Source organism: Siphateles boraxobius, unplaced genomic scaffold (assembly GCF_051911475.1).
Source record: "Siphateles boraxobius isolate OS27281-9 unplaced genomic scaffold, OSU_SipBor_1 186, whole genome shotgun sequence".
NCBI lineage: Eukaryota > Metazoa > Chordata > Actinopteri > Cypriniformes > Leuciscidae > Siphateles > Siphateles boraxobius.
This window is the reverse complement of record NW_027508795.1, coordinates 2,501-22,500: the sequence shown is the minus strand read 5'-3', so window position 1 is coordinate 22,500 and position 20,000 is coordinate 2,501. Positions and strand designations below refer to the sequence as shown.

Below are 20,000 nucleotides of genomic sequence, written 5' to 3'. Positions count from 1 at the left end.
ACACACACACACACACACACACACACACACACACACACACACACACACACACACACACACACACACACACACACACACACACACACACACACACACACACAGCTCTTTCAGATCCAGACAGCGCAAATTCATCCCCATGCTCTTTTCTTATTTATGAGAATGTCTTTCAACTCCAGCTTCATTTATTTTTAGCTTCCCGACGGTCTCTAACACACGCGAACACAATGACAGTCACGATAGCCTGATAAAGACGATCCTAAAACGACACAACGCATCCTGTGTGAGCCGAACCTTTCCAGCCTCTTCTTCTGATTCCTCACATCTACAAGATGCATATTATATCCAGTTTGCCTCAGTTACCTTACTGTAATGGACTTCATGTTTCCTCTAGGGAGCTTCATGATGGATTACAGAAGATTTGCTTGCATCTCTCATTTCATTCTAATCGAATAAAATGGCAGATTTAAGTGAAGACAGTTGGTTTTGATGCATACATGAGGGTGGATTATATCAAAATGTAACTGATAAGACACACAAGCAGCAGTACTTTATTGGAGTCAACGTCAAATCAAAAGACTATTTTTGTTCTCAGTGCAAGATTCAAGGTCTTATTTTAGGTGATTCATTGACGCACGTATTTCTCGTCGTTTTCCCATTCTGGCGGGTTCTGAAGCGACCCGATTGGTCCGCGCGTCTCAGCCGCATCGCCATAGGTTCGTGCAGCTGCACTGCTTTTTAAAATAATGGCTTCAATATTCTCGAGAAAAGGAGTTTTCCCACAGCGTATAGATACGCAATACGAAGTGAACGTTCTCGAAAGGGAACTAAATTTAACGGTATTTTACTGTAAAAGTACATTAAATGTACAGTTAGATCTAACACAGTTATTCACCGTATATAGTACTTTCTGTTAACCAATTAACAGTTTTTCACTGTAGCATTTCTAGTCTTTTACCGTTAAAATTTACTTGGAAAGTAAAATAGATTGCAAACAATGATTCATGTTGTATATGTGCTGAAATACAGTGAACTAGTTCATGTAGAAAGTGAACTTTCCCAACAAAGTTCAGTTCACAAATTTTAAAATGAACTAGTTCGGTTCATAGTTCATACTTTAAAATTTTGAACTAGTTCATAGTTCTTTTTGTCCATATGTTGCTGCGAACTATTATTTTTCAGCACTTATTTTATCGGTGGGCGAAGTTTGAACAGAATTGTAAGATTTTTCCCATCCTCACAGACCTTGTCATAAAACTCGTTTAAATGATCATACGACGCCTCCTTGATGCTTTTTGTGTTGCTTTTTGTTTACGGTGTGTTTTATCCGGGTTTTCGCCTTGAAGGCTTTGTAGAAATCTGGCACTCCGAAGTCAAACTGAGAGAGCTGCCGTTCACACTCACAGACACCAGAATGAACGAGTTCACAGTAACGTTCATCAGGCAGTAATACAGTACGTTCAGTTCACGTTCGCCCAAAATATGAACGAGTTCAGGCACAACACTGCTGAAATGATCCATCTCAGTATGTCACAGATATGTGTTGTCCACAATGCAGTTTAAATCAACTTGTTTGTCCTATAGTTTCAGCTTTTTGTCTCATTAAATGTGTCCAGTTAAACCTGCACTGGTTGCACATTAACAACATGTTGAGCAAAAGAACATGCAGGCAGATGATGGTTTATTCAGGAGAGCAGCATCTAGGGGTCGAGCAGACGGTCAGGGTCAACCTGTCCTGTCCAGCCACAAACAAACAAAACACACACACCTATTTCGGGAAGCGACACCCAGACGTGTGCATGCGCACAGAGACACGCTCCTGATTGTGATAGCTGGTTAACCGGCGCCAGTGTCGAGCCTAGTGAGATCATTAGAGCGTCTCAGTGACTCGGCACCCGCCGCTGCCTGGGTCACTGATTCCCTGACCCTTCCTTTTCCGCTTTTAATAAGGACGGGAAATCTCAAAGGCAGGACCGTGCTGTGCTTCTCATGGAAAAAGGAAAAGCAGGAGTGCTGGAGCGCACCGTTGTTTCATAGGGCTGCATGGGTTCATTATTTCTGTTACAGTAATTCAGATTTTAACAAAAGTATTGGGATAGTTGGGATATAAACACTGATGTCTATGGTAGCGATTAAAATAAAGTAAATAATTTTTTAAAAGTAACTTGACGCTTAAAACTTTGTATCAGTTACATCGTTACACCAGTAGATGGCGACAAGTGACTTCGAAAAATGTATTTGTCAATGAATCGTTCCAATGATTTGTTCAAAAACACTGATTCATTCAAGTGAAGTCTTTAGGCTTGTTCGACTTGAACCGGGACTGCACAGGCCGATCGGTTTATGACATCAAAGTACCGTGAGAGCGATTCAAAAGCACACAGAGCCGTCTCCTCGCTAATCGCTCTCGCGGTACTGTGATGTCATAAACAAATCGGCCTGTGCAATGCCGGTTCAAGTCGAACAAGCCTATCATGAGTGATTCATTGAATCATTCATTCAATAGATTTGTTCAAAAATGCTGATTCATCCAGTAATGAAACAAGTGAAGTATTTATGAGTGAGTCATTGAATCATTCATTCAATAGATTTGTTCAAAAAACACTGATTCATCCAGTAATGAAACAAGTGAAGTATTTATGAGTGAGTCATTGAATCATTCATTCAATAGATTTGTTCAAAAAACACTGATTCATCCAGTAATGAAATAAAAATATATTGTAATACAAATAAAAAAAATTAGTAATGAAATTTATTTTAAAAATCACATTACTAATAATATCATCTAAATTTCTTTATTTTTAAATGGGGAAACTACCGAGCTTTTATTTTGACGGGTTGCCGGCAAGTATAAATATGCACTGCAGGTTTCAGAGTGAAGCTTAGCGCTGTGTTTATTTAAACACACACGCAGCTCATCATCATAAATGTGTAAATGACACGCTTCACTCTGAAACCTTTAGAGCATATATTTATTTATGCAATAAGCTATATCGCAATATCGATTTTATTTCAATACATCAAGCAGCTTTTGGTAGCATGTATCAAAAAATAGAAAGTGGCACTTTTTAAAGACTTTAAACAACAACGTTTTCTTGTTGAATCTGGGGGAAGGAGTTTAATACCGCTCTATCCTCTTAATAAAGACACCTGGATTGTTGATTTGCAGAGTACAAGGGTTTTTTGATGATGGCAGCTTGGAGAATAAATCCCATGTTTCCTAAGATCCAAGTGTGAATTCCCGGTGTAATTACAGGACAGCGCAGGATGATATTAACTCTAGTGGTTATGATTAATGACACAGTCTGCAGTGGATAATTAATCAGCTGTATTTGCCCTTGAGGCCAGACATCTACGTGGACCATCTGCCACGACAGTGTGGATAAACTTCCCAGTAGCCTTTAGCCTTCAGCCTTTAGCCCCAGTCAAAAGTAACTCGGATGAAAGTTACGACTGCAGTTTTCCTGAGTCTGGAGAGACAGAAGACCTTGTGACTGTCCTAGTTTCTCACCAAACGTGCTTTGTTTAAAAGTTAGTTCATTTGGAAGCTGCTAATTCCCTGCGTTCGGTTAAGATCATTTAACCGTCCAGAACGCTGTTTTCACTAGCGCTGAAGTGATTTTGTTTTTATAGGCTAATCCAGAAGTTAGCTTCACCTTGCACGTTCCCTCCCTAAAAATCCAACATAAAATAAGCTCAATAAGCTCCAACAATATGATTCTTACACGTTTTTGTTCATCAACGTGTGAATTTCAAAGCCTAAATATAATCTGCAAAAGTCAAAAGCTAACATTAGGCTATAAACAAAAGCTTCAGATAACTCCTTTCATACTTTATAAAAAAAGAATAAAGTTTGAGTTTTTCCCTAAAAGTTGGATTATAAACGGCATGAGGCTGTGAAAGCCTCAGCCTCTGTAGTCCCTTTTAGCCACTATTACTGATTTATTTTATGTTTGTTGAATAATGCATGAAAATAAATGTGCTTGTGTTAACCAAAGACCTTATTTCAGGCGTTTAACCAAAAACCCATTCTAAAACCCATTTTATCCAGACGATGGAACTGGAATTTTTGTTTTAAACAAAAAAACATAATTTCTGCAGCAGCAGCAACACATTGTAAATCATGTTAAAGTGTGTATTTACTAGTGTATTGAAATGGAACTGCAAGCTGTTGATGACAAACACTAGATATGCAAAGACAGCATATCATAGAGTGCAACACGCAATATGGCGGAATAAGCCCCGCCTCCTAAATAAAACAGCCAATTGCAGACTGATAAAGTCATTGCATCACCGTTAGAAGCTTCGCTCAAGCCGGAAAAATAAAAAAATTAAACATGGCTGTATCTCCTAATTGCTGGGAACATTGTTTTCACACATAATAATTTGCTTATTAGGTTTTGCATTTGGGTATATATTTAGACATTATTAAAGACTACTTTGTCAGATATATATATATACAGTATATATATTTTTTCAACCAGTCATTATGATTCTAAGTGCTAGTTTTTTGGGTCAAATTGTATATAAGCAATTGAGTACATTATATTTGCTCTTGTTAAAGTGTATTATCAGCAATAGAGGAACAGTTCATCCAAAAAATGGAAATTTCCATTTTTCACATTTCCAATATATAGTATGATTTTGGGGGCGGGACTATCTATTTGAAACTGGTCATTAGTTTTGCAATACCATTTGGCACCACTAGTTGACACATTTCAACTTTTGAGTACTTCAAAACGTGCATGTTGTTTGACATCTACATGCAATGTAATTAAGTTCATAATATTGCATACCTTTAAATGGGTTCCTTGCACTAGCACGACTGTAGAAGCACTTCTGGAAATAGCAGAGGATAACTGGACCTCGGCAAACCAGTCGTGTCTGAGCCAGTGATGTCTTATTTTCTTGATTTCGCAGACAACGGATGCAAGCGTTGCACATTTGCTGCTAACATGCATTGTTGTTTTCAGAAGTCAAATGGCATCTTTTGTGTAACAAGCTAAAGGGAAATCGTGTAGTTGGCAGTGACTGTAGGCACAATATAATAATTCATCCCATCGTTTTACTAAATCCTGGCCATGTTGTAATAATTAGGGAACAAATAATAGTAATAATTAGGGCGCTGCCATTTCCAGTGTTTTAGTTCAGGCAAAATGAGGGAATGAATTAATAACTCAAGGGAACGAATCCTTAATTTGTGGTCACGATACATATTTTTGTCCACATTACTGTAGCACTTTTGATCAATTTAATGCATTTTGCTGAATAAAATGATACTGAATGAATGATTGCAATGCCAGAAACCATAAAACACCATGACATTACTACTCATATTACTACTGTTACTACATGCTCAAAAATGTAGTACATCTTCATGTTCTTTTCCATCTATTGCTTCATAACCTGGCTTGAATGATATGTTTTCATTTTTTTAATACTTTTTCATGTATTTTTAAAGATTATTTTGGTTATAAAAGAGCAGCTCACTGTAGAATATTGCATTGGGGGATTTAACAGATACAAATAATATTATAATATTCTAAATACACTGTTTTGCTATTTGTAACCGTGAGATTTGTACATTAAGCCACACATGAGGAGACGAGTCACTTTATTATATTACGTGGATGGACTTTAATAAGACAGAATGCAGCATCTGAATTATTTACCGTCATCCACAAGAGATACTTTCAGTGTCTTCAGCTCTTCTGTGGATCTGTTGAAACAGTTGTTACGCGTTCGTGAAGTTGTGTGTCGGGACGGGACGTTAAGTACGGGTTTAATCTTGTTCTGATTACACAGTCATTACAGGCAGCGTTGGTGAAACCAGCAGCTCTCATTTCCACTAATCTGATTTAAGGCACAAATGCCACCCATGCCAACCTGTTGCCATGGCAACAGTGTCAAATGTAAACAAAACAAAGACAGTTTGGCCGCCTTGATTTCTAGTTCCCTGTTTTTTTCTGATGCCTCTTGCACGCTTTGTTAACTTGATAGAGGAGGTTTGCATTGGGTGAGCGCTGTTCGACGACCCACGACGACAGTTTAAAGACACACCTTCAACATCACGCTTACACACAGGCACTGATTGTGTCCTTGCACACACACTCTGAAAAACAAAGGCTCCTAAAGGGTTTTTCTTTGCAGTGATGCGATGGAAGAACCATTTTTGGTTCCCAAGAGAACCTTTCAGAGATCATTTCTTAAAAAAAAACATATTTTTCTTAGTGTGAAGAACATTTTAAAGAACCTTTTGTGGAATGGAAAGATTATACATGAATATCAGTCACATGACCTCTTACGTCATCCGCTCTTTTTCCAGTTGACTGCCGCCATCTTGAGTACCTGCCGAGTACTGTCTACAATACTGACGGCATTAGCTAGGAAGCAGATTTTATCTGTTTGTTTCACTTTATACATAACCAACTTTTTTTATGTAAACCCTGTGTGTATTTGACAGTATTCGCGCGATAAGACTAGAAAAATAACTTCGTTCAGTAACTATCGCTGTTGTTAGACAGGCTTAGTCCGCGTGCGCTTCGGGTGTACGCGCTCAGAAAAGCGCTCGTTAGAACCGCGCATCAACACGTGAATGACTTGTAAGCACATGCAAATAATGAACTTATGTGAACTGCATTGTCACGCTCCTTTGCGTTAACATTTGATGTGAATATACGTCGCGTTGTAGCCTATGCTGAGACGGAGGCGCCAGAACTGCAACTGATAGAATGCACGATACTACGACATTTCTTCAAAAGCAGATGGTGGATATATTTTAATCCACGATCATAAATCGTGATATCGCACACCCCTAAGCTAGCGTAAGCTCATTATCATTTACATCCACTCACCACAGACAACATGAACACTGCACAGAGAGTTTGCACACACAAACCACTGTTATAACATAAAAGCAAGCAGCTGCGTGCATGGTTGGGCATGATATGATTGAAGGATTTTGACTGAATGCGCGCAAAGTGCGCTCCCTTAATAATTCCTAAAAAGCTGACATCAGTTAATCGCGATCTCACATCTCTGTTAATATCAATTAAGCTGACTGCACAATGAATCTTTCATAATATATAAACTTTGTTTGTTACAATTAGAGGATTTGTCAGCATACAGAGCTTTGAACAAAAAGTCAGTTTTGAGCATAGAGGTTTTGAGCAGTGAGGAGAGTCTATCTTAAATGCTTCTGATTGGCCTTTGCGTTGAAGAAATCAACACGTATGTCTGTGATTGGCTACATCGCTCAACGCTGCAAACGTGTTTTAAAAGGAAACTCTGGCCTGTAAAACGTTTCTATTTTGTTTTAGTTCTTGTTGCTTTTCTGCAAAAATGTATTAGTTTTAAAATGTTTTATTCATGGATATTTCTATTTTGCGGGAGTCCCGCGAATCGTTTTATTCTCCCTGCAACGCGCACACACACAGAGAGTGCATTGCCGCTCGCACTCGCCATCAAATCTAGTCCCGCGCCGCACTCTTTTGCATTGGGAGTGCATATCTCTAGATCAAGAGCCCGGCCCGAGGATAGTGACGGGAAATATCGGCCCGCAAGTTCGGGCTCGGCCAGAGAATAAGCTCTACTTCCTTTGCGACTGACGTATCGATCTTGCCGAATCAGGTACTCAAGATGGCGGAAGACAAGTTTTAGAATTGAGTGACGTCAGTGAGGAGACGTTGGTGACATCATCTGATATTCATGTATAGCACGAGATTTCAAAATAATATCAAGATTGTGATATGGCGAATTTATTTCAATAAATGTTGAAGGTCTTATTAATGATTATAAACATATAAATCATAACTGCCTAATGTTACTGAATGAAATGTCGACACAGGACAAGCTACAGCTCAGCTTTTTGTACAAAATGTTGCTTTTTTATGACATTTACCCACATTAAAGTGTTTATAAAAAAAGAATGAAGCAAGAATACAACTAGGGTTACACTTTATTTAAAGGTGTCATTGTTACAGTGTAATTATATAATTAGGTACTGAGTAATATTAAGCAACTACATGTACTTACTATAGGGTTAGGGTTGGATTAGGATTTGGTTGAGGATTAGTTGCATGTAATTATGCATAATTTACTGTTTTTACTATGGTAAGTACATGGAACATATGTAACAAGGACACTGTTGTTACCAAAACGGGTTATTTTATTTAAAAAGCAGAGGCTCTGTTCTTTTTTTGTTTTGATATATTGTTTGTTCAGATATTCACACAGCAAAATATTCTGGATGGCATGAAATTTTTGTAAAAAAAAAAAGGAAACAAAGAAAAAGCTTGTTGGTAACTTTTTCAAAAACGCTTGTGGGGAAAGAGTTAAGACTCATATTAAAAATATTAGTCTGCACACAGTGAAAATGCCCATGAGCTGATAGGATAAGCCTGTGTGCTTCTGATGATTTATGAAGTCTTTTGAGTGCATTCCCCTGCACTATTTTCAGACACACTATATCAGGTCTGATCCAACGGGTCATCCGAGGTCATTCCCACATCCCGAAACACCTGCCGACTCTCATCCGCAAGCTGTAGCGTAGTGCTGGGCGGTATACCGGTTCATACCGAATACCGGTGTTCATTTTTGTTATGATATGAATTTTTTATATTTCACTATACCAGTGTATGTCGCTTAATGTGTAGTCTCAGTCAGTCTCTTAACATCATATGACTTCACTTAATAATCAGTTAGAGTATTCAATATGCTGACATGGCACTTTTTTGTTACTACTATGTAGAAGCCTTTTGAACATCTTGTTTGCACTTTCTTCTCTTGTACATTTCAACAACAAATCATATCTATATTTATTCTTAATTTCTAATTGTGTTTGTATTTGAATAATAATTGCACTGTCCATGGAGTGGACCTGTTTTTATATTTCAGTGCTGGTTATATATTCCCTATATATGGAAGCTTGTTTCCGTCACAGAATGAAAAATAAAAAAGGTAATTGCGACTTTTATCTCGCAATTCTGACTTTATTTCTCACAATTGCGAGGTATAAAGTCAGAATTGCGTGATATAAAGTCGCAATTGCGTGTTATAAAGTCAGAATTGCGTGATATAAAGTCAGAATTGCGTGATATAAAGTCAGAATTGCGAGATATAAAGTCAGAATTGCGTGATATAAAGTCAGAATTGCGTGATATAAAGTCAGAATTGCGTGATATAAAGTCAGAATTGCGAGATATAAAGTCAGAATTGCGTGATATAAAGTCAGAATTGCGAGATATAAAGTCAGAATTGCGTGATATAAAGTCAGAATTGCGAGATATAAAGTCAGAATTGCGAGATATAAAGTCAGAATTGCGAGGTATAAAGTCAGAATTGCGTGATATAAAGTCAGAATTGCGTGATATCAAGTCAGAATTGCGTGATATAAAGTCAGAATTGCGTGATATAAAGTCATAATTGCGAGGTATAAAGTCAGAATTGCATGATATAAAGTCAGAATTGCGTGATATCAAGTCAGAATTGCGTGATATAAAGTCAGAATTGCGTGATATAAAGTCATAATTGCGAGGTATAAAGTCAGAATTGCGTGATATAAAGTCAGAATTGCGTGATATAAAGTCAGAATTGCGTGATATAAAGTCAGAATTGCGTGATATAAAGTCAGAATTGCGTGATATAAAGTCAGAATTGCGTGATATAAAGTCAGAATTGCGTGATATAAAGTCAGAATTGCGTGATATAAAGTCGCAATTGCGTGTTATAAAGTCAGAATTGCGTGAAATAAAGTCAGAATTGTGAGATATAAAGTCAGAATTGCGAGATATAAAGTCAGAATTGCGTGATATAAAGTCGCAATTGCGTGATATAAAGTCAGAATTGCGTGTTATAAAGTCAGAATTGCGTGAAATAAAGTCAGAATTGTGAGAAATGAAGTCAGAATTGCGTGATATAAAGTCAGAATTGTGAGATATGAAGTCAGAATTGCGTGATATAAAGTCAGAATTGCGTGATATAAAGTCAGAATTGCGCGATATAAAGTCAGAATTGCGTGATATAAAGTCAGAATTGTGAGATATAAAGTCAGAATTGCGAGATATAAAGTCAGAATTGCGTGATATAAAGTCAGAATTGCGTGATATAAAGTCAGAATTGTGAGATATAAAGTCAGAATTGCGTAATATAAAGTAGCAATTGCGTGTTATAAAGTCAGAATTGCGTGATATAAAGTCAGAATTGTGAGATATAAAGTCAGAATTGCGAGATATAAAGTCAGAATTGCGTGATATAAAGTCAGAATTATGAGATATAAACTTGCAATTCTGACTTTTTCTCTCAGAATTTCATGTTAATATCTCGCACTTATGACTTTATAATACGCAATTGTGAGATATAAAGTCAGAATTGCGTGATATAAAGTCAGAATTGTGAGATATAAAGTCAGAATTGCGTGATATAAAGTCAGAATTGCGTGATATAAAGTCAGAATTGCTTGAAATAAAGTCAGAATTGCGTGATATAAAGTCAGAATTGCGTGATATAAAGTCAGAATTGCTTGAAATAAAGTCAGAATTGCGTGATATAAAGTCAGAATTGCGTGATATAAAGTCAGAATTGCGAGGTATAAAGTCAGAATTGCGTGATATAAAGTCAGAATTGCGTGATATCAAGTCAGAATTGCGTGATATAAAGTCAGAATTGCGTGATATAAAGTCATAATTGCGAGGTATAAAGTCAGAATTGCGTGATATAAAGTCAGAATTGCGTGATATAAAGTCAGAATTGCGTGATATAAAGTCAGAATTGCGTGATATAAAGTCATAATTGCGAGGTATAAAGTCAGAATTGCGTGATATAAAGTCAGAATTGCGTGATATAAAGTCAGAATTGCGTGATATAAAGTCAGAATTGCGTGATATAAAGTCAGAATTGCGTGATATAAAGTCAGAATTGCGTGATATAAAGTCAGAATTGCGTGATATAAAGTCAGAATTGCGTGATATAAAGTCAGAATTGCGTGATATAAAGTCACAATTGCGTGTTATAAAGTCAGAATTGCGTGAAATAAAGTCAGAATTGTGAGATATAAAGTCAGAATTGCGAGATATAAGTCAGAATTGCGTGATATAAAGTCGCAATTGCGTGATATAAAGTCAGAATTGCGTGTTATAAAGTCAGAATTGCGTGAAATAAAGTCAGAATTGTGAGATATGAAGTCAGAATTGCGTGATATAAAGTCAGAATTGTGAGATATGAAGTCAGAATTGCGTGATATAAAGTCAGAATTGCGCGATATAAAGTCAGAATTGCGTGATATAAAGTCAGAATTGTGAGATATAAAGTCAGAATTGCGAGATATAAAGTCAGAATTGCGTGATATAAAGTCAGAATTGCGTGATATAAAGTCAGAATTGTGAGATATAAAGTCAGAATTGCGTAATATAAAGTAGCAATTGCGTGTTATAAAGTCAGAATTGTGAGATATAAAGTCAGAATTGCGAGATATAAAGTCAGAATTGCGTGATATAAAGTCAGAATTATGAGATATAAACTTGCAATTCTGACTTTTTCTCTCAGAATTTCATGTTTATATCTCGCACTTATGACTTTATAATACGCAATTGTGAGATATAAAGTCAGAATTGCGTGATATAAAGTCAGAATTGTGAGATATAAAGTCAGAATTGCGTGATATAAAGTCAGAATTGCGTGATATAAAGTCAGAATTGCTTGATATAAAGTCAGAATTGCGTGATATAAAGTCAGAATTGCGTGATATAAAGTCAGAATTGCGTGATATAAAGTCAGAATTGCGTGATATAAAGTCAGAATTGCTTGAAATAAAGTCAGAATTGCGTGATACAAAGCCATTTTACGTGGCCTTACAAACCTGTATTAACACACGTGTGGAGTTTTTCTACAATATTCACTCATGACAGTAAAATAGGGCAAACTAGTGAAACTACTGCAGTATTTCCTCTCTCAATGACTAGAAAATGTGGTTAAAACCCAGTAATGCATGAAAAAACCCCGTCATAAACCGTGAAACCACTATAATACTGTGATATAAATTTTTGCTCATACCGCCCAGCACTACTTGAGCGTTCAGCTTCTGTCTGGCTGTCCGCAGATCTGCAGAGGTGAAGCAAGAGCGCATTATAATGCACAGCATCACTGATAACCCACTGGAGGAAAGACGGAGAAGGAATGGAGAACGTGGGAGTGCCAGGGAGAATGTGTAAGAGAGAAGAAGGGAGGGTGAGACGGCCAGAAAAGGAGGAATGTCACGTTAGGAATCCCAAACAGCTCCTTAATCCGAGTGCCGACGGAAACGCTGGTCCAAGCATTTGTTGAAGCTTTTATCGCAGCGTAGCGCAAGACGAACGTACAAAGCAGAGGTCGAGAGGTCAAGAGGTCGAGAGCATGAACGGGGATCTCTCTCCTGACTGTCTGTGAACACTTCATATTCTCTAACCCTTTTTAATGCCATGTTCACTCAAAAAAATGAGTGAGGAAGCCTGTGAACTTTACATAATATATTTATATTTAGTTTATTTATAATAATTGTGTTTTTTGACTATTAAGGTCCACGTAATTATGTCTCAACTTAACAGTACAAAATCCTGACGCGTTGTCTAAACCATTTATGTTGCGTAAAAAATAATTTTTGCCCTAACTTATGGCCAAAAATTCTAGGCCATTTTGCCCTAACTTAATTTGATTGTGTTCAATCTGCTTAAATATATGTACATTTTAAGTTTACTTAATCCGTTTGTGTTGGATTACATGAATGATTTGTGTTGCTTTAACTGAAACTGGGCGGTGCTTGTTACTGGGCAGCATGCTTTGCATATGGTTGAATTAAGAGAGAATAAATGTTAAAATTAAGTGTTATTTTATATTTTTTGGAGAAAATAAGAAAAGAGGAAGACTTGATAGCGTGTAATTGTGTTTAATGTTCAATTACATTGGAATTATTAGAACCATTTAAATGACTGTGAGTTACTATTGTGGAGAAGAGTGGAGCGTTTGGTTTGGCTGTGGACTGATTTAATGTTTTCTATTGCTTTGGTTGAAGAAGCTAATATGTGCTACTGCTAGCAAATAGCTAGCTATAGTTTATCAATTTAATTATGTGTCACTTAAATAAATGAAATATTACTGGATGCAAAAGTTCTTTTAAATACTATCTGTAAGATTCACTGTAAACATTTCAAACTATTTGCTATTTTGCGGTCACATAATACATTACATTACAGTGCCATATTAAATATATTATTTATTATATTATACACACTCTAAAAAATGCAGGGTTGTTTTAACCCAATTTCATGATCAATTATGGACAAACCCAGCCATTTGGTTACATTTTTAAAATTACATTTTTAACCCAATGTTTGAGTTTGTCCATATTTGACCCAAAAAAAAAAAAAAAACTTTAGTCCTTATATTGTTTTATCAAATGTAATAATGCATGACATGCTTCACTGCATTGGGAGATCCAGTATTCAGTTCTCCATTGTATTACTAAAACATTTAAATGAATATAGCTTGACAGTGTTGCTATTTTTCTTTAGATCAGTGAGAACATCTCCAAACTAAAAAAAATAAAGGAACTGTTTAGAAAACGTAAATTTGATGCATTTTAGGTTCTCTCGACTATTGTCTTAAACATCATCACTACTTTTCAATTAGTTTGTTCATAAAAAATGCACATTCAGCCAATAAATTCACCAAGGCATGCAGATTTCTTATTCACAATACATTAGCTATATGTATAGCTTTATAGGGCACTAGTTTCAGGTTTCAGAAGGCGCAACAAAGCAAAGATATCTGAGATTTATTTTCAGTTTCAGAAGCTTGTACCTCAACACTTGACACACAAACCTCAATAACAGTGAACAAAAATCCTATAACCGCATAATTTATTCATGCTGCAATGCAATACATGCTGGAAAACTCACAAACCCTTCACATTTCAGCAGTGTCTCATCTGTGTTTGACTCATTTCTGTTTGTCTAACATGAATTGTATGTAGTTTTTCACATTTCTCAGTATTTGTGATTCATAGTGTCCCTTAAACTGAAAAAATTATGTTTGTTTTTACTGTTAATGTGTGTTTTCAGGCCATCTGTGTGAGATGTGATGAGCACTAACTGATTTTCCATATGAATAGGATGTGCATCTCCTGTTTTCTCGCACCAGGATGTTTTCAGGATGTTTATTAATATACTCTTCCTCCTTTTCCTCATCAGGTACGACTATAAAGAAATGCTGCATAACTCCACGTTTTGTCTCGTGCCGAGAGGACGCCGCCTCGGCTCTTTCCGGTTCCTGGAGGCTCTGCAGGTATACTTACTGTTTGTTTTTTTATGGAATATTGCAGTATTTATTATAAATCATTTTTTACATATTTAAAGTTTCTTCCTATTGAGATACTAAGGCTTCGTCTACATTAATCCGGATACATTTGAATCAAAAACTCTCTCCGTCCTCACTAGCGTTTTCAGGCGTTTCAGTGCAGAAACGTTTGAAAAATGCCTAAAAACGCTACATTCATCTTTACTGCGCATGCGGAAAACCTCACCAAAGCTCACTGAGATAAAAAATAAATAAATAAATAATTATCGCTCAATTCTTCTGACAGGATCATTTTATTTAGCAAAATATCTCAGCATTGACTGATCGTCCAGGTCGCTCTCACTCACCATTATATGTTTGGTCTAAAACATTCATGTTTTACGGCAGGACAGCAAATGTGAGTCAATTTTATGTCATATTTAAGAATGCATAAAGTAATATACAGGTGAAACTCGAAAAATGAGAAGATCGTGCAACAGGTCATGTATTTCAGTCATTCAAATTAAAAGGTGAAACTAATATATTTAGTATATATAACTATATACATATGCATGATTATACTTTTCAGAGGGCCGACATTTCTGTATTTAAAATACGTTTTTTTATTGATTTCATGTAATATTCAAATTTTCTGAGATTTTGAATTTGGGGTTTTCATAAGCTGTACGCCATAATCATCGAAATTATAACTTTTGCACGATATTCTAATTTTTGGAGATTCACCTGTAGTTCAGTTGTATACAATATAGTACAATACAGTGTGAAAGTGTAACAGGCACAATACAATACAATAGAGAAACTTTAAATATCTTTATTAACGTGAATATCTATTAGTACATTCTGAGTCACGTGACTAAACTTACGTCATCGTTTTTAAATACCTCAGTTTTGACGGTCCACGTTACAGCACGAAAACAACGTTTTCAAATTTATCCACTTTCAAAAAGTTTCTTTTTCATTAAAAAACGTTCATTTACACGACAATGGCGTTTTGGGTGCATGAAAACGCAAACATTTGAAAACGGGGTTCAAAAAGTGCACGTTTTTGAAAACGGTGTCCATGTAAACAACAAAAACGTTAACCTCTGAAGACGATGACGCTATGCACATGCGTATTACGGGTTCAGTCTATAGAGTTTCATCGCCATCTACTGGCCTGGCAGCAGAATATTGCTGAGCAATTTTAACGATTCTGCTATATAAATCGATATTTTTTTTCCAAGAAAGAAGCGATTTTTAAGCCGCGAGTATCGATACATAAGTCCCATTCAAATCCCCCGTGTTTACCCCCATTCGCTTTAAAGCTCGGACGTTTTCGGTTCTGCTGTCGGTACTGGAGAAAATAGAAAATACACGTAGGCTACTATTTATAATTGATATAAAGACGTAATCTTGAAGATGTTTATCTCGCCAGCCAGTTCTATATATAATAATATTAAACCATTTGTCTGTGATGCAATTTTGCTATTCGCAGTCCAGAAGAGAGAGAGAGCGGTCTCACGCGGAGCCGCAATCACTGACAATGAGGACAGAACTAAACATTCAAACGAAGTTACACTTTAGATCTGGGATAATATTCTAATTTTATTTTAGATTCGGCTTTCAGAAATTATAAACTAAGATATTTGAGATGAAACCAAACTAACTGCATTATGTCTAGAGCAACTTCCTTCCCTTCACAGCGATGCGCTGTCATTTCTTCCTAAAACCCAAACGTACCGACAGAATCAGCACGATCGGTGATTGTTGTAAAATGCAGTCTCTACTGTTGCTAAATTGCGGACACGTTTAATCATTAAAAGAGCGATTAAAAGCACAAAAATCCATGCAAGAGATGTTCACAAGCAGACACACGCTCTGAAATGGACTGCAACGAGACAAGAAAAGTATAGGCTACTTAACTTTGGGCTTCATGTGCGCAGCTAAACTATCAAATATACATAATAATATAAAAATGACCAGCTCTGAGATGAACTGAAACGGTTTATTCACTTAAACACAGTTTATGTCTTAAATGGACGTAAATAGTTAGGAGAAAATGATGGTGCATCAGTCACCTATTAGATCTGCACTCGGTCTTAAAGGGGCAGCGTCTGATAAACCTGCTGACGATTGAGCCATTAATATGAATCACACAACAAAAGGCACTCACAGCTCTTTAGGGCTGGGTACCGAGTTCGGTACTTTTTAGGTACCGACCGAATTGCCTCGATACTACCGATTATCGAAACATGTCTTGTTTTTCGGTACCAAGTAAGTGGTTAATCTCGTCAACGTCAGTTAAACAATAAGCATGCAGCATGATTGGCTGTGGCAGAAAAACACTAGTTTACGCGGCTGTCCAGAGACGTGGCTCGTCGCACGTGAGGCTGTAGTGTGTGTGTGTGTGTATGTGTGTGTGTGTGTAAGCGTCCAACCCAGATAGATAGAAAATATGTGGAAATGATCAAAAGTGTACCTATGTACCCGACTCGATGCCATAAGCACACGATGCAATATTTTCGACAAGATAATTGCTGCCAAGACCGGTAACACGGTAAATCTACACTTAAAAGCGCCCAGAATACACTCGAGAGTAGAAAGTTTATCCGCCTTCGACTACAAGAACTGGAGCGCGTCACATATAAACCAAAACTCAGCGTATAGGATACTTGCCTCACAGACATGAGAAATAGTTCTATATATGTTCAAAATATGTCTACTTTTAAACGAAACAATTAGAAATAAATAGTTTGATTACCTAATCCATATAGGCGCGGGCGCGTTCACTACTGCGGGGATGACGAGTCAGCATCGCAAATTCGCAATAATCATCTTTGCAGCCAACACGTTTAGTAAACACTTGTTCATTAATAAACAATTAAAATATCTCCTTGCTATCGTTTCCCGACACATCCATAATCATTAGGCTACTTTTGCCAGTGCTTTGCGCAAGCTTCATGTGTGCTGAGCGCGAGGCATATATCCCGCACCCCAGTAGCCTATATTTAATTCAATTCACATTTATTTGTATAGCATTTTTCACAATACATATCGTTTCAAAGGAGCTTTACAGAAAATGCATGTGTCTAAATAAATTACAATTTAGAGTGATCTGTTATCAGGGGTGACTGTGTTTCATTGTTAAACAATGCATTAAGTTAAGGCAGAAACAATGAGCTCGTTGAAGTAAAGAATACATGTTGTTAAATGATTAGGAAACATAGAAAACTTTAGCATTGGTGCTTTTTTACAGACTCAAAATATGAGTGTAAAAAAGTCAACAAACTGAAAAAATAAAAGTTATTTTTTTAGGTAATGTTATATTGATAAATTTGGTATCGAAAAAAGTATCGTTCAGGAACCGGTATCGAAGTCAAGGTATCGGTATCGAAAATTTAGTTACGATACCCAGCCCTACAGCTCTTGAAAGAATAACTTAAACTTGTTCAGTCAGAGACATATATTGTGTAAATCAAGTTTTTAGTTTTCAGTTCAAATAATTCAATCCAAGTATATGGAACACTCACAAGATGTCACCAAAATCACTCGGTCCCCTTTAAATCTTTCAGAAAATTATGCAAGTGTATCGAATTATATCGAATCGCATCGTTGGCTGAATATCGTGATATATATTGTATCGTGAGCTGAATATCGTGTATCGTATCGTGAGTGTATCGCTACAGCCCTACAGCAGAATAGAGCGTTTTTAGTCGTTTACACGGATCCGTGTGATTGTGGATCGTTTCGACAGTGGTGTCGCCTTATGGCGTTATTTTTTAGTCAAAAGTTATGAGCGTGTAAGACATGCTCACGAGCACATTATGTTATTTCACACGCGCAAAAATGAACCTTCAGCTGGCATGATAAAAGTACTCGCGCACAAATTCAACAACCGAGAGGTGTACAGGTAGCTGCGAGCGAGCGCCTGGAATACTCTCACAGGTTAACTCTGCTTGTACAGTGGAATCCTGCTCGCGCGCAGCGGACTTCTGCTCGCGGACTGCTGTTTTGCTCGCGCAGCGGACTTCTGCTCGCGGACTGCTGTTTTGCTCGCGCAGCGGACTTCTGCTCGCGGACTGCTGTTTTGCTCGCGCAGTGGATTTCTGCTCGCTCAGCTGATTTCTGCTCCCTCGAGTCTACATGACTTTTGACAATTTGGGGGCGGAACCAAGGAGGGCACTGACCCTCTTATGATTGGTCACTTTAATCGTAATCACAACCACAGGGACATCTTTGTACTTTGATTGACAGCTCTCATTACAGGAAGCACGGAGTCAAAGTATCTGACGGAGTTTTTTTATTTTTATTGAAACATCAAGATTTACAGACAAACATGGCTGCATAACTTCCTTTTCTTTAGAATAGGATACACGGACAATATAGTCAGAGGGAGCAGCTCTTAATACAACAAGAATATAAATGTAGTCTTAGTACAAAAATAAGGATATTTGTAAGCAAAATAAACATTTTAATAAATAAACGGTAGGAATTATAATATAACATGACATAAGGGGAGAATTCAGTCTTTTTTCATCCATTTATCTTAGTTGGGAAGTGTTTTAGGGTATCATATATTTTTTGTGCTTTAGGACCTTTCAAAGTTTTTTATATACAGTTTAAATTCATTTTTTTTTAAACTAAAAAAAAAAAAAAAACTCCGTCAGATCCTTTGACTCCGTGCTTCCTGTAATGAGAGCTGTCCATCAAGGTACAAAGATGTCCCTGTGGTTGCGATTACGATGAAAGTGACCAATCATAAGAGGGTCAGTGCCCTCCTTGGTTTCCGCCCCCAAATTGTCAAAAGTCATGTAGACTCGAGGGAGCAGAAATCAGCTGAGCGAACAGAAATCCACTGCGCGAGCAAAACAGCACTCCGCGAGCAGAAGTCCGCTGCGCGCGAGCAGGATTCCACTGTACAAGCAGAGTTAACCTATGAGAGTATGCCAGGCGCTCGCTCGCAGCTACCTCTACACCTCTCGGTTGTTGAATTTGTGCGCGAGTACTTTTATCATGCCAGCTGAAGGTTCATTTTTGCGCGTGTGAAATAACATAATGTGCTCGTGAGCATGTCTTACACGCTCATAACTTTTGACTAAAAAATAACGCCATATCGCCTGAACACGGAAAACTCAAAGGAAAAACTTCCCCGTTTCAAGCATAACGTTGTCGTGTAAACGTACCCTAAATGTCTAATGAGTGGCGCTAAAAGCTTAATGATCCATTTAAAATAATGTACACCAACACTAAACCCTAAACCTACCCGATAGTGTTAACAAAAGCAAATGTGACAATAAAAACGTAATCGTAACCATAGCATTCGCAAACTTAATAAGTCAGTCAAACCGAATATATAGAGCTGGTTAAGTGATGCAAACCCCACAATATATTAGTTTACAATTCATGCACTATTGTAAATAATGCTTTGAGGTCACAACATAATAGTGCAAGTGTGGACCGAAGGCCAAAACGGAGAGAAAAAGATGCGTTTTCAAGCGTAAACGTATCGGAGAAATGAACGAATAGCCGTAACCGACACTATTCTGTGAAGCTCATGCCTGTGTAATATCTATTGTGTGGCTGTGCTCTTTCAGGTTGTCTGGCGTTGTGCAGATATGAGGCTTAACAGGCCATTATATCTTGTGTTTTGAATTGTGTGGGAGTTTAGGATTGCCTGGCGGAGGTTTTTGATGCACATG

The 20,000-nt window shown here is 37.2% G+C and overlaps 1 protein-coding gene across 1 annotated transcript in view; it reads left to right on the top strand.

Moving 5' to 3' along the window:
• LOC143741303 (exostosin-1a-like) overlaps window positions 1-20,000 on the top strand; it is a gene marked incomplete at its 3' end in the record, with an annotated part of 62,450 nt that overhangs the window by 40,007 nt on the left and 2,443 nt on the right. Inside the window, exon 2 of the mRNA XM_077233736.1 lies at window positions 14,217-14,310. Within this exon, the coding sequence (XP_077089851.1) occupies window positions 14,217-14,310 (94 nt within the window). The remainder of the gene's footprint in view (window positions 1-14,216; window positions 14,311-20,000) is intronic.